Source organism: Melanaphis sacchari, unplaced genomic scaffold (assembly GCF_002803265.2).
Source record: "Melanaphis sacchari strain LSU unplaced genomic scaffold, SCAv2.0 Contig88_pilon_pilon, whole genome shotgun sequence".
Lineage (NCBI taxonomy): Eukaryota > Metazoa > Arthropoda > Insecta > Hemiptera > Aphididae > Melanaphis > Melanaphis sacchari.
Window position 1 is genome coordinate 202,958 of NW_020271625.1, and position 24,050 is coordinate 227,007.

The window sequence follows — 24,050 nt, forward strand, 5'->3', positions numbered from 1 at the left end:
AATTCCATTGAAGAAAAATACTAGTAGTATAATATCACTAGATTAAAAAAAAAAAAATGTTAGCACTTAACCTTATAGTGATAGTGCAACTTTCAACTTTTTATTTTTAAAATAATAACTATATAATTTTACTAAATATTTATCCCACTATATATTTATGTTTATTGTACACTTGTTATATTTATTATTTTGTTTTCATTTAATATGTTTACAGTATATTTGAGGGATTAAAAGAAAAACAAACTAATTAATTTAAAATTTTATATTTTATATGTTAAACAATAAATATGATTTTAATATATTATTTTTAAAATTAATTGGAAAAATATGTTATTAACTGGTAAATTTATTAAATTAAAGAAATTTTTAACGATTAGTTATATAATTAACCGACAATGATGTAGTTACGTTAAAAATTTTTTTTTAAATAGTTTTTAACTACTCAATGCCCACATATCTACAAATAGTATACAATCATTGGTACATTGTTAACCACCATATCACAGTTTATACAGAAAGTAGGTACTTAACAATCGATTTTTTTTAGATCCCGCAATGCCTGTGGGTGTAGAACCCAATGTAGGCATATTCATCGAAGACCATAAGAAACGCGCGGACGGCGATCCAAACGCCCCGCCGTTCGATGACTTACGCAATTACGCTTACGAAGGAGGCGGCAGCACTGCCGGATCATTGTCATCATTAAACACAGGTAAATTATATAATGTACACATCGATGATATTCTATATTATGTTATTAAAATATGTCGCGAATTCTTTGAACATAATATGTAAGTACCTGAAGTTATACCCAACTAATTTCTTTTTTTTAACGTTAGTTTTCGTTTTGAAGATAAGTCATTTAATAAAAAAATTTTAAAAAATAGATATAAGAATAATTAAGTTTTTTGTGAAGTTACGTTTACTACAAGATGTTGATTTCCAATAACAATAACACATATAAATATATAATATGATAATAAACAAAACACTGAGCCAAATCTTAAATTAAATAGTATTACCTATATGTTTATCCCAACTTTTATTTAATCATAGTAAATTATTTTATACTGCTATGTCCCGAGTTAGATCTATTGAAAATACAAATACTATCAAACAACAAAAAGATACAAAAGATACAGCAAATATTGTTTATTAGAAAATATTATAATTTTATTACCTTAATTAATTGAAATTTTCATTTTTTGTTAAAATAATCGGGCGAAATATTTAGTTTTTTCGATGTCTGCATAATATAATACAAAACATTATTAAAATAACAGAATTTAAATCACATTTCATTGTATGTTTTTTCTGAACAAATGACAATTTAATAATAGAATACGTAGTTATTTCCTTATAAGTTATAACAATTTAAGTCATTATGAAATGTTAGAATGGTTTACCTACTCAGTTTAAATTGAAATATTTACAAAAATATTATCAATATATTATTTAATATTTATGTACTATCAATTTTTTTATAAATAAACTTCAAACCGACTATGACGAGCTATTCAGTTAGTATTTTAATATATACCATGTATTTATATATAACCTTATCTAGGGCTCGGATGTTTATGTTTTATTTTTTTTTTTTTTTTTAGCATTATAAACCATTTAAGCCCTTTGCTGCCAGTACTAATTTTTTCCACTCCTCTTTATTAGACGCTTGATTTAGGTCCCCACGCCAATCTGATCTCAATTCTTGTTAGTCTCTTTTGACTACATTTAAGTATTTAACCATCGTTGCTTTGGTCTACCTCGTGATCTTTGCCTGTTAAAATTGCTCACAATAGTACAGTATTTCTCCTTTTTGTACAGTCTTGATAATGCTTTCCAGTGGCTTTCCAGACATGCCAGCCCACTTCATTCTCGCATCTCTGACAAATTATACTATACTTTCTTTTCCATGAAATTATATGATTTTTTATCCATCCATGTTAATGTTAACCAGCTAAATATAAGATTGAAGATTAATGTATAATATACTAAACCAAATTATATCATTATTTAATAAAAAAAAAAATTCCTAACAGACTGATTGATAATCTACATAAAGCTAAAACTTTGATAGTCGGAACCTTGAAATTTTCATGATACCTTCATACCAGTGTACCACTATGTAAAAGTACATGGAAGAATTTCATTAAATTTTAAAAATATCATAGAAAATTTAATAATTTACTCTCTATATATTATAATTATATGAAAAAATTACACTAAAAATGAACAACGACCTCGCTCAAAATATCTTTCACAATCATACGTAACACGAGCGACTGATAATATTAATAATCGGCACAATTATATTAATTGCACATTTGCGTTTGCAGGTACCGAAGACGATCACCAAGACTACGAGTACTTGGTGTCTTGGGGTTCGCATTTTGACAAGCTGGCTGACATGTACAGCCGGGATGGCGAACGCGAGATGGACGAGGAACAGTAGAAGAGATGAGAAACACATTTACAGCTGACTGTTGTGTAGAATATAATATTATTATTGTCTTCATCATCATGACGTATATCACACCACACGGGTAGTACGCGTCTTGTCGTATTAATAATAAATAATATGCATAATAATAATATTTTCGTTAAACATACACACAGAGCCGCTATAATTGAACTGAAAATCTAGTCATGATTAATTTTTTTAATTTTTTTTTTTACTAAGCCCACTTTATATACATTATTATTATTAGACGATCTCAACTCCCATTTTTGCTGCCATTTTATTATAATATTATATAAAATATGCTTACCGTTTATCGTTTGTGTTTTACCGTATTATAATATTATATTATACTACATAATAATAATATTATAATACCTATTTCAGCAGTGATTTACATTGTTGTGTCACTACTACCCCACTATATACCCCACTGCCCCACTGCAGGACTAAATGATAATTATTAAGATATATTATGCATAATACATTAGAACCTCGTCGTACCCTTCTCATACTGCGAATTTTTGTTTTTTCTTTAAAAAAATGTTTCCCCATCGTCATTAACCCTTTTCATAATTTTTAAAGTTTTTATTTTTTATTTTTCATACAATTAACGTTGATTTTTTTTATAATATAATATATATATTACCTCAATACAAAAGCAAATCGTTTTATTATTAATTGATTTTCACTCGAATGTTTTTACTATTTTTATTCAAACGAAACTAAGAAAAAACATTATGTACGTCAAATTATTGCCATTATACTATATATTCAGGGCAAATGCTACTTTTTTATTGTATGCTCAATTTCTGTTTAGATTACACAATATTATAGTTGTTTAACAATATATTGTATAAACTTGACACTGAATTATGTTTATAAATCGAGTGAATCAACATATAATATAATATTATAATTACAGCTGTAACTTATAATAATCATAACACAACTTGAGTCGACAAATCATAAAATTGAACAATTTTTTTATTCGATCGATATAATATATAATATTATGTTGTTATATTGAAATCTTTTCATACATATCTCTCGATGGAAAAAAAAGAAGATACAATGTGTTTTACTATACATTAAACATAATAATATAATAATTATTATCATTTCTATTTTACGATAATATTGTACATTACACTTGGAATCATATTAATCATACATTAATTAGTTCACTTTAATATTATAAATTAATAATACCACATCACGTTTTGATTTCACCCGGCACGTTTGTAGGATATTAAATTTAAATCAATAACAATATTATTATAGTACACTAAATAAAATAACATCACTACAATATATAGGTAGTTGTACTATATATATATATCGTATATCGTATTATATACGACACACAATACAAATCCTTTTAACCACCACCCACATCACAACCACAGATCCCTTATTTGTTATTAAATTTATATATTATTAATGTATACATATATATTACGAAACGTAGACGGTATATTATATATATATATATTATATAGAGAGAGAAAGAAATCTTGTCCTAGTGCGTATTAACCTGATGTTCCAATTTTATATATTATTATTATTATTATTATTATAGTTATTATACATGAAAAATTAAAACAAGCAAAATACTAAAAAAAAATGTAATTAAATTAATAATTTTGATAAATTTACGATTAGTTTTATTTATGTAAATTTTAAATTACCTATTATTATATTATAACTATTATTATTATATTTCATGTAGACATTAATTAATTGATAATTCGATTATATTATAACATTACAGATTACAATATACCTCCAAATATATATATATATTATATATTTATAAAATATATATATATATATTTATTATTAATATAATTATTACTGTGTCTGCATTTTTTCCAACTATCTTTAAGTTTTTAATTTTGTCCGTTTCGTTCGATGTTAAAACCACCACACTTGGCGTCAAAATGAAAATTGTTTTTTTTTTTTTGATTTTTTCATTATATCCGCAATGAGACTTATGATGGTGCTAGACTGGCCGCCGTCTTGTCGCCGCACTGTCCTAAACTCACGGCCGTGGCGGCCGATTTACACCACGATAAAATTATTATTGTAAATCTCGTTGTATTTAAACGTCAACGTGGTTTTCAAACGGACGGCATGGCATTATACATTATTATAGCGTACGTAAGTGTTTTGTGTGTCGCTACCAAATGATCAAATTACGTTTTAAGCCTCAGAAAACTGTAATATTATAATATCATAATCGCGTGCAAGTCGAACATAATATTACTAATACCCATATACCTATCGATAATAGGCATACTTACTATTATTATATAATGACTGTACATTCGTTATACATCTGATTGAATGATGTGTAAACGAAAAACAACAAAAAAATAAACCTTAAACCGTGTGCGTCAACGACGCACCATCACGTGTTGCATTTAGATAAATGAAATGTTGAGTACACAAAATTATTATTTCTTTCTTACATAATATTATTTTATTCTGTATTGCGGTGTAGTCTATGATAATCAAAAACACAAAATAAGATAATGATAATAATAATAATAATAATATTTTACTATAGGTTAGTGATAGAAACAAGACATTCCATAGCAATTTGCGTCCAACATCCCATTATAATAATATTATGTGTTATTATTATTGTTATTGTGATACTCAAGTCGCTTTCCACCTACATAATACGCGACCCGCGCGCAGCAATACTCACATCATTAAATAATATTTTAATATTAATTAATCGTTAAACTATATGATGTACTTGAAATCTACTTCGCCGTACTTTTTACATACTCGTACACACATACACACACACATAATATTATCGTTGTCGTGCAACGAGTCCATCACTCACCCGCCTGTCAACGCCCACCAGTCTACCCATTATTTCGTGAATTCGAGATGTTAACCTAAGTTAAACACAACACGCCGTGGTTGCATCGTCCACTTCCGGACGGATTTTTTTCTTCCGATTTTTGACGATCGTCTCCTGCCGAATCACAGCAAGAACTTTACCGATGGACCAATTCGAGACTGCTTATGACTGCTTATGGGGGTGACACACAATACTAACCACTTTTTAATTACGCGATTCCACAAATTTTCATCGTGCAAAAGATTTTTTTATTTTACCCGAACATTTCACGATTTCGTATGGATATTTTTAAATGGATTGTTGTATAATAGAATATTAAAATTAAACTCAATCCTAACGCCGCGGAACACGTCATCATCGGCCAGTGTCAAAAAAGCGTTTTTCGATTTTGTCGTCTATGGCTAAACAAATCCAACTTCCCATGTTTTCGGCTTCTATATTGTTCAATATTATAAGTTCACATAACACATGTACCCGTTATGCCTTAAAAAATTTTATATTATTATAATACATGTTGCGCGCGTGTACATATATTTTTATTATAATAATAATAATTATGAATTATTATTATTATTATTATTATTATAAGAGATTGTACCTGTGTTTTTTGTATTTGAATTTGTTTTTTACTTTAGATTTTTACACCAAAGACCCCTCCCCCCAGAATGCGATTTTGCGCTTTCTTCCGTGTACCTATATACGTGTATATTATATTATATATATATATACTTACTCACGAATAAATGTAAAACAAACACGATCTGTATACGGCGATCGTCCTCTGATCGATCACTACTCTTCTAGTAACACGTGTTTATTTATTTACTTATTATTATTATTATTATTATTGCGTTGATATTATAATATTATAATTATTTATATTTATATATTTCTAGTCACCCATCCGTCGTATTATAATATTATATAATAATATAATATATCTACCGACTTTTGTATATCAACTGTTTATTTATTTTTTTTTTCAACATGTAACTATATAATATTATTATATAATACATCCTAAGACATTTTATTATATACATATTAAATATTAAATATATATATATATATATATATATATACTATAATTATACTGTAGATTTAGTTATTTAAGTTAATTATTAATATATTATATAAGTTGCGTAGTGTTAAATTAAACGTATATGAAGTTAAAAAAAAGGCATTAGAAAAACAAAAATCAATTTTTGAACACTCGACGTTTTCGTTGTGTTTGATGTTTTTAATATACACATTGTAAAAACATATTACTGATAAATAATGATTAATTAGGATAATATAACATTTATAAGTATATAAACATATCGTGATGTGTACAGCATCAAGTGTTTTTATTACGTCATTGTCGCCCCGACCTTTCTAAAAATATGTTAATTATTTACCAGTTTAACGTCACACCTTTATGGTAGTTGATGTGCATCTAATCGTGTAATATATGTATCTTTAACATTTTTTAATAGCTATAAAAATAAATAACGAAGAATCGTATATTGCATTTTTAAGCACTTTACAGACCCAGCAAAAATGTTTCATCGTTATTTATAAAAAATAAAAACTAAAAAGGTCAAAGTTATTTTGTAAATTAGTTGAGGCCATAATGGGATCATAAATAGTGAACATTGTTACTTAATCATCAGCGTAATCAGCGGGAAATTATTGATTCCGCCGAATATTAATTTTTCCGGCTACTGTTTATAATATTTACAAATCGATTCCGCCAGACACTGTTTATCCCCCCCCCCCATTGTAAATGTATTTAAAATATATAGCAGCGGTTCTCAAACCTTTTTAGTTTACGTCACCTTAAAAATAAAAAAAATCGTGCCTCCTATGAATTGTTGCGTCCCTTATGTCAACGTCGATACATATATCAACGTAGAAATAGAAATACTAATGTTTGCAAGTTAAAAGATTAAGTCTTTATTTAATACAATTAACTCGTACAAGAATACAATTTTATAAGCACAAGATGGTGTGAGTGGTGTTACGACCTGCCTCTGAAATACTGATAGACGAGATCGTGAGTGGTGTTACGACCTGCCTCTGAGCGTCTCGAATATCCCTAACCGTCTGCTGAGCTCTTGCCCTGGTCTCCCTTATATATGGTTAACTGTCAAGAGTGGTGACTGGAGAGGTGGTGACTTCCAATGACCCTAAGGAGCTCTCTGAATTAAATGTATTATTCAGTTGGGTGCCTTTCCTGCGATTCCATCGGTTCTAAGAATTACAAGACGTGTGATCAAGTCTTAATTGCCAAATTAAATAGTACAATGTTAACACTGTCGTTTACTCATCATTTCTGAGAAGTCCAAGACGTGTGATCATGTCTTATTCATTATATTAAATATCACGATGTGCAGGTGATCGCCATAGCCGTTCGATACTACACTGTTTGAATATGTTATTCCATCGGTATACACATCACCTCTCCGTATAATATATATGTGTAAAATAACACGGTACGTAACAGAATAAATAAATAACAAATTTATAGTATTTAATTATACAAATATTTTATTATTATGATAAAATAAATCAATAATAAATACTATTAAATTTCCATTTAAAGTATTACAAAATTTTTAATTTTTATGAAAAAAATAACAATAACTATTAATATTAATATTTAATCTTAATGCGAACAATATGGTCAAACGTTGGCTGGATTTAATAACTTTCCGAAAATTTCCGAACCAAGTATTACACATTTGCAAGGGAAGGATAAACAGTAGCCAGCGGAATTAATATCCGGCGAAATTAATATGCAAATATTATAAACAGTATTCGGCGGAATCGATATACGCCCTAATCAGTTACTGATGTATTCGGAATGATTGGTTGTTCAAGTACAAAAATATTGTACAGAATTGAAGATAAAATGTTCCTTGGGGAACACCGTCGTTTATAGTTGTTATAGTTGCAAAATCAGAGTCTGCTGATGTTTAACATGTGCAAAATAATTTTTTTCCTAAGAGTATAGGTACGATAAAACATTTACAGCTCTATAGACTTGATGAAAAACTGAATGAAAATCACGGAAATTGAATTTTATTTTAGGCAGAATATTTGTTTCAGTGATGATAGAAAGTATAGGTTCAAGAATTAATTTTTTAAGTATTTTAGCGAACATAGACAAAAAATTAATTAATCGATGGAATGAAGGTAAATCAAGAAGTTTACTTGACTTTGATACCAAATTATAGTTGAAAATCGAAATAAAAATATATAATATAGGAAAATGAGCAATTGAAGTACCTACGTGCGTGACGGACGACTTCCACTTTGGGATTAAATTGATCATAATAATTACTAATTATAAATTATATTATTGCTATCGATTTAGACCACTGGCTCTCGACCTTTTTATGTTCACAGCGCATTTCATATGACTATACAGTTTGACAGAACATTGTATTAATAAAATAATAAGAAGCAAACAAAAAAAGGCATTTTTATTTTTATTGTTAATAAATTATATAATTAAAAAATAATATCTAATAACACTATTCTCATGTACCACAGTCACGGCACACTTGTGTGCCTCGGAACACCGGTAAAGAAACACTGGTCTAGACTCCAGAGTACCGACGGTTTTTATTTTTATTGTGCTAAAACATATCAAACGCATAGTGCCGAGTTATCAATAAAAATGTATATTTTATGACGTTCATTTCAATTTTATACTTTTACATTTATTTCAGTATAATACACTATACATGATTAAGCCCAAGTAATATCATATTACCTAGATAATATATAATAACAATTAAATTATTGTAAAAAGCAACTATTTTAGAATAATTCAAAAAATGCAATGTATAATCACTACCTAATTTGATGGAAGATGAAACAGAACACTATACTTATTTCATTATCCATTATGGATGAATTATCTAGTTTAATTAGTCTACTTGATTTATGGAATGGAAAAAATCAAAATTCCTAAAAATATCTCAACGGATCATTATTTTTAGATTCTATTAGCGTTCCACTAAAAATTGATGAACGTACCTATTGATTTTGGTATTTTTTATATAAGTAGGTATTTGAAATTAAATTTCTATATAATCACGAACATTTATAAATTAGTAATGTACCATATAAGTAACTTCAAAACACAGTAGAGTTTGTGGATATGGTCAATACTAAATAGTCATGACTCTAATCTATAGAGGCATGTCAGTTTTATCCCAAAAATATTGTAAACATATCTAATTTTTGACAATGTTTTTCATTGTCTATAAATAAATATAATTCTTATAACTGTAATATGTGTGAAATATATATGCATGAATATAATATAATAATAATGCCTGTAATTTAATCATTTTTATTAATAAAAAATATAATAAACGACGTGACCACTGACAAGTAACTTAAATTTAAATAATTAAAATATAACCGTGATATATCCTAGGAAAATAAAAGAGGAATATTCCGATAAGGCTATGTCATTCACCGCAAAAGAACGGAATAAGAATATGTCCATCGTCGAAAATAGCCGAGATGTAACACGTGTTTACTAACATACCTTTGATTTCAATTTTTATTTTTGTTTTAAAAGTAAATTTAAGGGCAGATTTTAAATGGCGAGGAACGTAACTGTAAGGATAAACAGATTACTAACGCGTCATTTATGCCGCATTCTGCAATTTCGCTTAGATCAGAAGAACACAGGAACGTAGAGTACGAGAAAATATAAATCATTGATACAGCCAGGCAATTGAGTTTAGTTCGTGAAATGGAGACAACAGTCATCTCTATAATATTTTTAAGTGACATTTTTTTAATTTAATTTATTACAGGTATAATAACCCTAGGCTTAATTAGAGGATAATATTAGATATACTAATTTACAAAAAAAGTGGAGACAAGTTAATTAAGTTATACAACAGTTTATTCAAACGTGTATGCAATAAATAACCATAAATTATATTAAATGTGTTTATAAAAGCTAATCATAATTCATAATTTTTAATTTTTAATTTTTAATTCATAATTCATAATTCAACTAAAAATTTAAATCGACTTGTAAAATATAATATTCAGTTAAATAATGGTTTTCACTTAAATAATAAGTGGCAATAAGTTGGTTATATATTATATTGTATCTATAAAACAACACTTTAAAAAAAAGATGTATTGAATTTTGTTTTTAGTGTACCTACTTTATACACACTATAATTTATTATTACTTGATACATCTACGTAACTTGGCTGTAATAATAACATTTATAAGTTATAACATATAATAGCGAAACTGTCATTATATATCAGATAATTATTTAGTTTATAACATATTATAAATTATCATAAAATATCATATTTTAATTATCGCCGTTGTATACGTTTTAAATGTTACTTTGTAAGTTTTTTTCAAGTATAACAAATGGATCAGAGAGCTTTTATAGAATAATATGTTCCATAGTCCACACTCAATACCAATCCTTTCATTTAAATCAAATAAAATCTATCAGTTCTGAAGAATTATTTAGAAAAACCGAACAAATTTACAAATAATATAGTATATTGCTTTATATTTTTAAATTAATTAATGTTTCAAATTTTAATATTTAAGGAAGCCACAGATAAGATGGAAACCTGGGTAAATCGGTTCATGTAAAGATATACACAACATATACTTGGACACTTAACGTAACACAGCGCACGGAAGAAAGTGCTAAGATGAATATTAGATTTAGTTACAAATTATGATAATTTTATTAATTATAAAGTATTTTATCAACGTTAAAATAAACGATAAAATTGATTCTAGTTTATGTATTATAGTTACATACTGATACATTTCGTATAGAAATGACTACTCAAACAACTTTTAAAGCATTAAAATATAAATATATCGTACATTTTGATCTTAAACCGTGTTATATTCATCTTCTGTTTCTCTTTGATCAATGGTGTGAGAAAACATTGGAAAATCGTCCACGTTATTAGCGACGAAATTCATCAAAGCTGCGTTTAATTTTTCTCCGTACAACTGATCGAAACGGTTATCGAGATAAGGAGACCTCGCCAACCGTGAAATCTAAGTAAAAATCCCATGATACAGATTTTATACAATATTATGTATTGGACGAGGTAATGAGTATTGACATTTTACCGTATAGACTTTCAGCTTAGACATCAACGTGGCAACATCATCACGGTACAAAAACTTTTTGATACTCTGTGTATACATATTATATAGGTTTATTCTTAAAATAAATTCATAATAATAACGTGGTACTTTATTGTCTCTTTTTAGTTTCATCTCGTTTAACATCTTCCAAAACCTGTCTGAGTACAAAGGGTACGACCAAGACTGGTTGAAATATTCAAAAAAACACGGAATAGAATCCATTTTGAAGCGGTACATCATATCGTTAAATAAATTCACGTGTTTTCCGCACAAATTTATTAGATTTAAATACTTAATATCCTACGAAATGTGCTAAATTAAGTAAATAAATAAACTCAAAAATAAATAAAAAAAATTACAAAGACGCCAAACAAATAAAAATTTATCGTAATTTCTGAAGTACGCAAGTAATTCTATGTTCACTCACTTTATTTGAATAACACGACAGTTCTAATACGTCACCATTAGAATCTACAATAATTTCAAAATATCCATCAGTGGCATTCCCAGTACTTAGTGTTTTTGAATTTTTCTTTAGAGATCGCCAAACGGGCACCTCGGTGTGGAGGTAATTGTATTTTCCAGGGAATTGACAATAAACAAAAAGTGGACGAACATAGTCATCGTTTGATTTGTCGTCATCAACAATTCCCAAACGTTTCATCAGCACGTTGGCCACTCGATCTCCAATCTCTAATCTATTGTAATACATGTGGTGTGATAAAACAAAATATTTATTATGCATGAACCTCGCCATAGGTCCTGCCGCATACACAAATTCGATATTGGTCTCGAACGATGTGTTTACCACTAAATGTCCATCAAACTTCAACGCGGACTGTAACATTGCTAAAAACATAAATCTAACAAATGTTAGTAATTAATTTGGCACAAATTAAAATAACTACAATCATAACAATTATCCATTTGAAAACCCTAATAATTATAGTAAATATAATACTATAAAGTTACTTTAAAGTAATTACAAGTAATTGATTTTTCGTTTTAATATGAATATGATATAATATATTTTTCTACGTTAGTATTAATATATTAGTTATTTAATTAATAATTTTATCTTATATGATGTGTGTTATATCAATACACTAGTCCCTGAATAACAGCTAAATTTTCTGTGTTCGAGGCCATAATCACACAATTTGGTCTAAACACACGGTGTCTTATTATACTTGATTTTACACAGACATTTTTAGATACCTACACGGCTACACCACTGCTTCATCGTGGTTATTTTTTAAATATTTTTTAATTATTATAATGTCATTAAATGCATAAAAAAAATATTAAATAGGTATCCCATCAATAAATTTGAACTCAAAAAACTTAAACCAATAACTTTACACTCTAAATAAATACCTATCTCTCTATCTCTAAATTCTTATTCATATAAATCTAAAAATACTAGATAAAATCTAGCCACGTTGCTTTAACATCAAACAATTAATTAATAATTACATTTTAATTACTTTATTATTCATAACTCATAAGTCATAACGATAGGTCCACCCCAACTGAATTAGTGAGCTGCATCGGGTAAATAATTAAAAATAAAGCACTTTTTACGTGAATAGTTAACAAAATACTTACTAAACCAATTTACTTTATTAGTAAACTTCTGGTCGAACCAAAATAATGTAGCACAATCAAGCGTAAGTAGTATGTCACCAGTCGCTGTAAAGGTCACTTTCCGTATATGCGTTCGATCTCTATTTAATGTGAATTTTTCGAATACACATTTTTTGTACACACGTACTCCTTGACTATATAATTCATTGTAAACAGCATTTTTAATCTAATTTAGAGTGTTAAGTTATGCTTAGTTATTATTTAATTTTAAATTTCATACATTATAAATGGAATTTTCCAAACAAATTACTTACAAACTTATTAGTAATAAATGGAATGTTTTTTTTTTCATAAGTTTCAATATAAACTATTCGAGGTCCTTGAATATTGCTTTCGAGAAGAGCATTAATCACTGTTAGTGATCCCAAGTATTTTCCGAGTACAATAATATCTATTATTTGACAAAAAGTTGTTAATTTTTTAATTTATCTTATATTTTTGTCATTTAAAAAATTACCTTTTTCATTATTTTTCATTGATTCAATATATTTATAAGCACGTGTGACATCATGTTCAGAATTTAAAAAAAATAAATTTTCCAGTATGTTTGTTTCATCATTTGATCTATTACACGAATAAAACTACTAATAAAATATTATATATCTATATCAAATATTTTACATCATTTACTCGATAGAATTTTTAGATTTAATTTCATTTTCTTTAGCAGTGTACCCAAATTGTTCACCATAAAATAAAAATAAATAATCGTAATATACTTGTTCATCTTCATTAACGGTAACACATTTATCGGCTCTAAACAAAAACAGTTATAAATAGTAAAAATATTTTTTATTAGATTACTAAACACAGGTAATACAAATTATAAACTAAATAATCGAATTGAACACATTATTTTTGCATATTACTACGGCACAATAACTATTTATTGATTTAATCATTATTAACTACATTCTTCAGTACTGTAGAATTTTAGATTTTTTTTAATTACGAAGTAAATTTTACAAACTTATTAATTGCTGTAACTGTGCCAGTGATGACATCCACAAATGATTTAAAACCCATAGAAACCATATACTCATAATTAAAGTGTGCTATTTTTGGAATCATTCGATCCTCCAAGTCAGTTAAAGTAAGTTGATATGGCGTACCACAATCAGAAATGAGTACAATATTGTCGAATCGAATGTAATAGCTTAATGGGCTGAAAACAACAAATTAATTAGATAAAATTAATAAAGAAAATTAAACATTATTTTCAATAATCAATGAACTGCCATTTTTTTTTAAAGTTTTATTGTTTTAAATGTTTTACTATAAATAAAATGATTTAATATTTCTATTTATTTAAGCTGTTTTATAAATGGCTATGGAGTACTAATAGTAATGGCTTACATTTGGTCCTTAAATAGTAGGTATTTATTTATTTATTAAAATATACGGGTTGCCCCTTTAACATTAAAGTACAGTACAATTTATTAGAATAATAGTAGAAAATTTAGATAAATAAAATATTATATGTAAATAACAGAATTACAATTTAATTAAACATTCATTTAAATAATTAAGTAAGCAATTAAAACACATATATTAAACTTAAAAGTTATAAACAGAGTTTAAGAACATTAGAACAAATTATCATCAAAAGAGGGGTCCTCATTAGCAAGTGACATAATTCATCTTAAAGGCTCATTTTGCAGATAATTAGTATTGGCGTTAGGAATATAGATGATCACATGAGAGCGAGATATATGCGAAGGGACTTTAAAGTTAACTTGGGAAAGTAAGCAAGGGGAATCAATATGGTTAGTAATTAGACCACGAATAAATTTTAAATTTAAAGTTCTTCTTCGTTCAGCAAGAGTAGGTAGGCCAAGTACGTTAGCGATATTGGTATAGTCGTGAGCTAAGTGGGGAATGCCTAACACAAAACAACAAAATCTCAAAAATCTATGTTGAACACGTTCAAGTTGATTAATATCAGAAGCAGTGTACGGATCCCAGACAACCGACCCGTACTCTAAAATAGGACGAACTAAAGCGCAATATAATGATTTTAATGATTTTGACAATTTAAAGTCTTTAGATAGACGCATAATGAACCCTAAAACTTTAAATGCTCTATTAGTAATCATCGCAATATGAGGACTAGGGCTAAGATTTCTAGTTAGTTTAAAACCAAGGTCGGTTAGATTATCAACGCGTTCAATTGTCAAACCAGAGATATTGTAGTCGAAAAGGATAGTAGAATGGGAACGAGTAAACGTCATGACTCAGCATTTTGAAGCATTGACTTTAAGGCCTATTTTAAAACACCAACTAACAAAACAATCAAGGCTACTTTGGAGATTCGCGCAGTCAGCAGCTGAGTTGACTTCAATAAAGAGTTTCATATCATCTGCGATACACAAAAGCTGACACAAAGGTAAGGCGTTACGTACACTATTGACAAACATAGTCTAATCTTTTTACTGTGGAGTGATAATTAAATACTAAAAATGAAAGTAACACAACCAAATTGAATAATTTTAACGTACAAAACAAAAGTGTTTTTAAACATAAGAAATATAAGTTTTAAAATTTTAATGCTTACCCATTGAAAACTCAACGTCGTTTAGAAACGATTTATTCTAAATAATAAATTTATTGTACTTTTTAATTAAAGTAAAAATTCAATTTTACATTACTTGAATAGGAGACTTTCTAAAAATGATAAAGCTACTACAGAGGCTCCAACTACAACAATCTTGGCGTCTATTGACATAGTTTGAGTACTGCACAATCGTGTATTTATATGAAATAGCGCAAACTTTTCATGGTCACCAAACATGTTTTCATCGTCGTATTGAATGCGAATCCGAGGTTTAACAGGAATCAGTTCTTTTATTTCATTTATGTATGATAATTCACTCTAAAATTGATGAATATTGTTAATATTGATATTAATATTATAATATTGTTCATAGAGTCAAAACAGAAACTTTAACATTTATTAAAAAAACATGTATAATTATTTGTCTAACATACTTCTTCCATTATGGTTCGATCTGTATAGAGTTTATAAAACAAACAATTGACGTCACTGTCTTCCATTACAAATTTAAGCAAACCACGAGATTTCTTAATAAATGTTCTTTGAACATCCATATTCAGTAAAATAGCCATATGATTACGGGCCAGTTTGGGGTACACATAACAGGCCACGTCAAAATAACTACTCAAAAATTTAATTTCATCGTTTAATCTAAAAGAGAAAAGTATTTATTGATACTAGAGTAAATATTTTACGGCTTTTTGACAACTCTTGGTTGAGTTTTTTTGATAATTTGTTTAGAGTTTTTAATGTTTTGATTAAAATAGATAATTAGTATGTCGACACAAAAACGTCTTCGAATGTGTGTAACTGGTAACTGTGTAAGCACACATTTTTAGAATAAATTACACTAACCTTACATTTTTATTTTGTATGAGCCACATTAATTAATTTATGTGAGTATACTTACTATAAATTTCAATTAAGTTTTTTTTTTAATCCAAATTATGGAGGCCTGGAGCTTATGGTATTAACGCGCGCCCGAACACCAAAACTAAAAATATACTTAAGCTTATGACTTCATGCACTAAAACCTAAGACCAAAAAATACGTAGAAATAGCTAATGTATGCAGTGGTCGGGATTGCCGGGAAAATACTGTTGAGCTATGTAATGTGTGTCTTTCTTGTGTATAAGTGTGTATGTAGGTAGGTACTAAGTGTGTGTGTAAGCTTAAAAACTAGTGACAGATAAAGAACTCAAATGAACAATAAGGTAACTACACGCCCCTATGGTCAAACAAAATAATTAAATGTTAAAAAAACGCTCAACATTTATAAATACGACAATAAATATAATAATAATAGGTGGCCCTTGTGACTCAATAATAAATATAAATAATAATAAAAAAAACTCGCTATCTGTGGAGCCCAATCTGGCCAACTGTTACTTAACTATAAAAAAAATAATTCTCCCAAACACAGAGAATACGAACAAAAATATAAAAATATGAATAAAAAAAATTAGCTAATCGCGTTCACAATTTACTATAATAATAAACAACGGTGATCGTTGAGTATTTGAGCCAGTATGACAATTACAATAAAAAATCTATTAGTGTACTTTCAGATTAAAAACAATTAATAAGAATAATTATATGCGCCACAAGTAAATATGAAAACTAATTAAAACATTAAGTAATATTGATAATGCCAATAATTATTATTACTCAAAACTAAAATAATCAAATATAATGAAAACAATATAATATAATGTATGCGTATGTGTGTATGTATATGATACCTTCTGTTCCTACGTATGATTTGTGACAATGTGACCTAATCATTTTATTATATTGGCCGAAACACAAATAATATATAAATTACGAGCAATACACTGAAATAAATAATCACCGAATTACACAATATCCAATGGGTTGATCATTACATTGAAAAATATAAGTTTTATATCTTGTATCTTCAAAAACCGATTTAGATATATTATTTGAAATTATATGTACAAAGGGGTGATTTTCAATCATAAGTTCCATGAGTTCCAAATGTTCCTTTGTAACTAATACACATGAAAAGTTTCTAAAATAATAAAGTTAATTGTAATGAAAAAACTTAAAAATAAAATTTAAAACAATGAATTATTGCATTAGATGCAATTAAATTATGCTTACCCAGTTAAAAAAGATCGATGCAGTACATAAAGTAAACCCATAGGATAAGTACGATTGGGTTTCAAAATGGCATTCTGAAATTTATGCATTTCATTAATAAAAATATAATTTAAATAAATTATACAACGTTTAGTTATAGTAGTTATAGAGCTACACATACACAAAAAAACTTTTTAAGTTCAGGCGGAGTCGTAATTGTGGGTAAGTTCATCAAACAATATTCATATTGAGGAAATTCAATGAAATGAATAAAAATTGAATTTAAATAGTCCCACGTGGCTCTGAAAGCATTGTGTCGGATAAACATATCAATAAAAATAATAATTTTAAAAAGAAGTCGTGACTACTTATTTTCTTCGTCGATGTCAATCAACATTAATTCAATCATAAAAGCTGTTTTTTTATAATCCATTTTTGTATAAGTTGTATTCTCTGATGAATAATATGAACTGCTAATATAGTAGGACACATCATTCGCTTTTTTAGATTCTTTATCTTGAAATTTTAGGAAATCTTTTATTATATCTGTAAATTTAAATAATTCGTGGCTATTATAACATAGTAATAATTAAATCAATTATCATCATTCAACGATGTAAATTAAATAGTACATTATCATTTAGTATCCCATTACATAAATACTAGTATTTTAAACTCTGTATAAATATTATTTTTGTTTATAAATATATATATGATATAATTAACGCAATCATACAAATGTTATGTGACAACGTTCACCATTTATCAAGTGTAACATAATTTATTAATATTAAATAAATATTTATCAATTACTAAGTTAATTAAATCTATTATTTTTTTTTTTTAATTAAAATATTAACTTTTATTTTCTGCATTGTGTATTTCTTTGAAAAACGCCACATTTTTTTCGCTTCTGGAATTGTTGAGACTTGAAGTGGAGAGTTTGGGAAATGATTTTGGTTCGATAGATAATGAATCACTATCTTTTTGAAGAATATTACTTTGGAAAAACTGTTTCATCGGTTTCGTTATTTTATCGGTAAGTTGTTTGAACTGATTCGATATGAACTCACTGCAAAATCACAAGGTTATCGATATTATAATATTTAATAGGTAAAATAATACAAATTTAATAACAAATAATCACTCTGTCAAATAATGAATTTTTATTTACTAAGATATTACCATTTTACCAAGAAACAGAAAACCAATAAATTATGTTTCATCTTAGAAACTGAGTTTAAAATGTTTTATACTATTGTAATAATTTTTTTATCGAATTGTATACATTATCATTTGTGAAACCGTTTATTTTCATTTTCACTCTTCGCAGAATAGTGTAAAATTTACTTAAATATGATATTTTCACTTACTATTGGACGTTTGTAGCAATTTCAGACGGGATATTTGAATTGTTCGCCTTTTCTATCACTCTGGAAAGGTCTGTAGCTAATCGCAATATGCTTTTGGGTTCATTTGTTGTTGTTTTTTCTTCTTTTAGCTCAATCAATCCCGTGTATTGATACAAATCAAATACACTGTTCAAAAAAGGATAGTCCAAATTCGTGTATATAGTCATCAAACCATTAACTTTGACCTAATCAACAAGTACTATTAAATGAGCAATAATACGTGTGCATACTGTGCAGGTGTCAGTAAATTTTTTCTCGAAAACAGCTTCTCGGAATTTTTATTTTTTAAGTTCTATATAAAGTCAAATAATAATAGTATAATATAAAACCGATTTATATGACACTCTCAAAAATCATATAAAACAATTTTACGTGAATACGTAATATCTATTTTATATATGAGTCTAAGAAAGAAAACAAACATGACGCTTAAATATAAAATTATAGTATAATATTATAATAAACACAAAACAAGCACATTATACCAATGTCAACATTTGATAATTATTGACGGTAGGTACTACAAATTCGGCGGTAGATAGTCGGCGACACATCCACTACTGTGTAATTGATTTTCACTTTGACTTAATAATAAATATTTATTTATAGTTGAATTTAAAAAAATAAATTACTCATGTAGGTATATAAGAGTTTATAACTATTATATAGTATAAATAATAATACAGCTGTCAAAAAAATTATTTATTTTTAAGTTTACCACTAATTTATTCCTTATATTTCAAAAATCTCTATTTTTGTTTTGCTATAGATAATATGAAAAATTAAGAAAAAATGTAAAAAGAATAAAAAAAAATTATATTAAAAAAAAATTTATAATTTTGAAAAACTATTTATAATACGTCATCGTACAAAGATAAAATAATAACTACCAATCAGGAACGTGGTTATCGTAGGTAATAAATGTCGTGAAATACGTAAGAAAGATTAATACGAATTTTTTTTTAATTTGACTGACTTCTATTGTACGGGTATACCTACATTATTATACGATTTCATACTTATGAATAAAACAACATAATATTATGTACGTGCCGCGTTCGTATCCTTTATGTTGTGTGTGTTGTAGACGATTTATTAAATATTTTTCACTTACATCAGGAACTAAATTAATGCGGTCTTCGCCCGGAAACTCGAGGATTTTTGCCAAACTATATTCACCGTAAAAATTATCCAAAAAGTCTAATCGATGTCCTAAACAGGCCCTCAATTCAATGAAATCGTCTACCCTGAAAAACAAAATAAATAAAATAAGAATTAAAATATATTATGTTAGTTCGAGGTACATCTCGAGTATACCACCCACAAATAGCGTTTATTTTATTGTTATTTTGTAGATACTCGTTAAGTATAATATGCTAAAAGTATATACGCCACATATTTTGGTTAAATATGCTATCTAAAATACAGAAAATATATATATATCTAAAACTCAAACATATTTAATATCGACAAAATTGATAATTAAGACAGTAAAACCTAATTACAATCAGTTATTATATTTCGATAATTTAGTATTTGCTATTTACATTTCTTATAGTTGAGAACAGTTTATAATTAAATACAATACATAATTTTATAAATTTATAGATTGAGTTAAATAATAAAATAAAAAAAAATAGTAATATTTATAAATAATGTGAATTCTAGTAATTGTGAATTTTAGTACGAGTAGCATTCATATAACGCAAACGTACAATCGTATAATCATAGTTTTGAGTTTTTTAATACTTTTAAATTTTTTTAATGTTTTTAATATAAACAAAAATTAGATATTCATTTTATCGCACATAATTAATAATAAATAAACTTACGTATGTTTTTTATACAAGAGAAAAGCATATTTACTAAATAAAATTAATTTACGATATGTAGATAACTTAGTTAACGAATACTATTATTTTCATGTACTCGGCAATCCGCAAATTGATTTTATTAATACTGAACGCTCTGATGTGGTACAGAATCTCAGGGCATCCGAATTCTGGATCGACGGAGACGCTTTTGGCGGTTAAATTGGAAAACGGTAAACACATTGCTGCGCCTATATTGCATGGAAAAACACAGTGTTATACAACTGCCAATAAATATATGATACATACAACAAAAGTATGCACGCATACTAACAGATTTTCGTTCCTGGTGGTTTGATGAGGATGATGTTTTTAGTTTCTGGAATCTGAACATAAACCGTTTCGAGTAATACCGTTAAGTAAATTAAACTGTCAACACACCGGAACAGGAGCACGTTAATGAATAGTGTGTTGTTTAGCTCAACGTTTTTCAGACTAATAAATGCAAGAAATCGATGTTTTTATGAAACGATCAATTAAAATAAAAAAATTTTAATATTATCTTGATTTAATTAATTCGTACTCGTAAAAATAACTAAACCACTCTGTCCAGTTATCGGAAGAAATGCAGCTTACGTTGGGGCGATCGGATAGTGACATAAACACGGTAATTTTTCCATTGGGATTGACCTGACACAACGACAACGGGTTATCAGTGCTAGAATATTATCAAATTACTAAGTAGAAATAAAATACGTGCATGAATTTTATGAACCAAAAATATATTATACAATGGTCGTAAAGTAAGCTCCCACACCTTCATAAAAATTTCCTAAACTAGTAGAAATAATCGCAAATTCAATTTTAAAATTTGCAAATCAAAATTGTAATATTGACGTTGATTTGGCATGGATCGGACAAAATGGGGGGAAGGACTGACAACATTTAGCAAAAAATTCGCCAAAATTTATTTTTAATTTGTAAATTCTAAAAATTAATTTGCAATTAATTTGCTAAACATTTGCATAGTTTGGAAAAATGTTATGAAGGTGGGAGGCTAACTTTATGAACATTATTATACATACATTATTTGTGCTATGTCAAACACGCCAAATAATTCACTTGACTCTTTGTTCATCATTTTTTTTAATTTTGGTAAATCCGTCAATTCTACTCTTCTCCAATAAATCCCATTAGTCTGATAATAATAAATAATAATAATATAATGAGTTCAAAATATTTGATACCTTCTACATTGATACTACCTCGGATGATGTTACTTTAAAATGTTTTCGTGTCTTGTACATTTTAAAAACAAAAAAAAAATAATAAAACACGATTTTTGATGGGTTTTTAAGCAAATTGGTTCTTAAAAACTATCAATTGTGTTTTTATTAGACTACCATTTTAACATTTACAATCAAGTACTAGACATAGGGTATTTATTATTTTGCATATATCTCCATGACAACCAGATTCTATTCTTATCTTACTTATTTACATAGGTAAAGATTTTAAATTTGCAACCTAGTTTGCATATTTCATGATCTAATTTTTGACTATTTTGAGTAGGATTAGTGATAAATAATAATAATAGTATTAGTGCATTGTAAGTAGGTAATAGGCATACTATTTATTCGTTATTTCATAAAAATAAATGTTAAATAATTATTAATACCTATTATATCCTGACGACTGACATAAATAATAGTGATTAAGGAAATTAAAATAGTACAATATTATAGTATGCGATAATAATTAATGTCTAATGACAACTCTGACGAGATTATAAGCTATATATATTTAACCGGTTACTCTTACAACTACCCAGTAAAGCCAGTTTATTAATATAGAGCAAATTTGTTGACTATCATTAAAAGGCATAAAAACACATGAGAAAACTTTATAGATTGGACATAAAAAGTTCTCCGATGTTACCATTTTCCATATTAAATAATTTTGAGCTATATTATACAAAAAATATATGAATGAGGTAAAAAATAACACAATTTTACCGTTAAATGCAACATGTAATTGACTTATTGATAAAAAAATACCTAATAAAGTAATAAATAAATATTTAGACTAGGCTATTGTCTATCATGAAGTTAAAATAATTTTTATATTTTTATGCTAATATCTGTTTTTTATTCATCTTGAATAGAATGGGAAGGATTCAGTATTTTTACGATTTGTAACTTTGTCTGAAAGCTCCTATATTTATTTAAAAATAAATAACGTCCGTTTATATAGGTAAATAAATAAATAAAATAAACAATTTTTTAATTTCTTTACCAGATTAAAATTTTATTCATTTTTATTTAGTTCAATTAATTTTAATCAGATTTTCTGTTTGTTAATTACTCAACGAACTTGAAGGTGAGGTGAATATAACTATAAATTTGTAAATTATCTTAATCCATTAACATCATACCCAAATTTATTTTATTTTCCCTATATAATTCTCAACAATATGTCTCTCACATACAGAATATAAGTTTCGTTTGTCGATCTTCCTAAATCCTAAACCTAAAAATCAAATAATAAATGAAAACATTATGATTTGAATGTGGTAATAATGTTGCATAAAATATGTCATGCTCAATCGTCATCATACTAAAAATGTTTAGACTATTTAGAGTATACTTCTTCTCAATCATGATATTACATTTAAGTAGGTAGGTACCTACCATAAATTATAATTTTATTATTATTTTAATACATTTTTATATAATAGCCAATAGGTAGGTAGGTACTTATGTCAGTATACGTGTGATTTGTGTCATAACTCATAAATTCTTTAAATTTGATTAAATTAGTTAAATTAAATTTACAATGTTACATATTATTTGACTACTCATTATGTATTAAAGTATAATGTATTAATGTATATGGCAGCTATTTATTGTTGAAAACATTTGTATTATATTGGTATTAAAAATAGATTTTAAATATTTGTGAAATATAATTACCATCTAACTCCACTCGTCTAAACTTTAAATATTTATTATTGTAACTAATTTACTG

General features: G+C 27.1%; 2 protein-coding genes and 1 pseudogene across 6 annotated transcripts in view; 1 reads left to right on the forward strand and 2 right to left on the reverse strand.

Moving 5' to 3' along the window:
• Window positions 1-3,044, forward strand: part of LOC112602406 (neural-cadherin) — a 129,780-nt gene extending 126,736 nt beyond the window's left edge. For all 5 annotated transcript variants that reach the window (XM_025350467.1, XM_025350466.1, XM_025350468.1 and 2 more), the window contains 2 exons: window positions 548-712; window positions 2,337-3,044. In XM_025350467.1, coding sequence (XP_025206252.1) covers window positions 548-712; window positions 2,337-2,452 — 281 coding nt within the window. In that variant the 3' untranslated portion in view covers window positions 2,453-3,044. The remainder of the gene's footprint in view (window positions 1-547; window positions 713-2,336) is intronic.
• Window positions 3,045-11,232: 8,188 nt separating this feature from the next.
• On the reverse strand, window positions 11,233-15,374 carry LOC112602429 (cilia- and flagella-associated protein 61-like). The gene is made up of 9 exons (XM_025350503.1): window positions 15,031-15,374; window positions 14,114-14,308; window positions 13,774-13,899; window positions 13,643-13,707; window positions 13,398-13,534; window positions 13,105-13,309; window positions 11,924-12,345; window positions 11,605-11,796; window positions 11,233-11,403 (listed from the first exon to the last, which is right to left on the reverse strand). Exons 1-9 carry the CDS (start codon window positions 15,372-15,374, stop codon window positions 11,233-11,235), a joined length of 1,857 nt encoding a protein of 618 aa, XP_025206288.1.
• Window positions 15,375-15,787: 413 nt separating this feature from the next.
• Window positions 15,788-24,050, reverse strand: part of LOC112602430 — a 31,348-nt pseudogene continuing 23,085 nt past the window's right edge.

Coding starts and splice junctions, on each gene's coding strand:
- LOC112602429 (XM_025350503.1), bottom strand. CDS start 15,374: ATGACGTTTACTCGTTCCCATTCTACTATCCTTTTCGACTACAATATC. Junction 14,309..15,030: donor TTGAGATTTTGTTGTTTTGT/GTTAGGCATTCC, acceptor TGTTGTTTTCAG/CCCATTAAGCTATTACATTC. Junction 13,900..14,113: donor ACAGTTACAGCAATTAATAA/GTTTGTAAAATT, acceptor GTTTTTGTTTAG/AGCCGATAAATGTGTTACCG.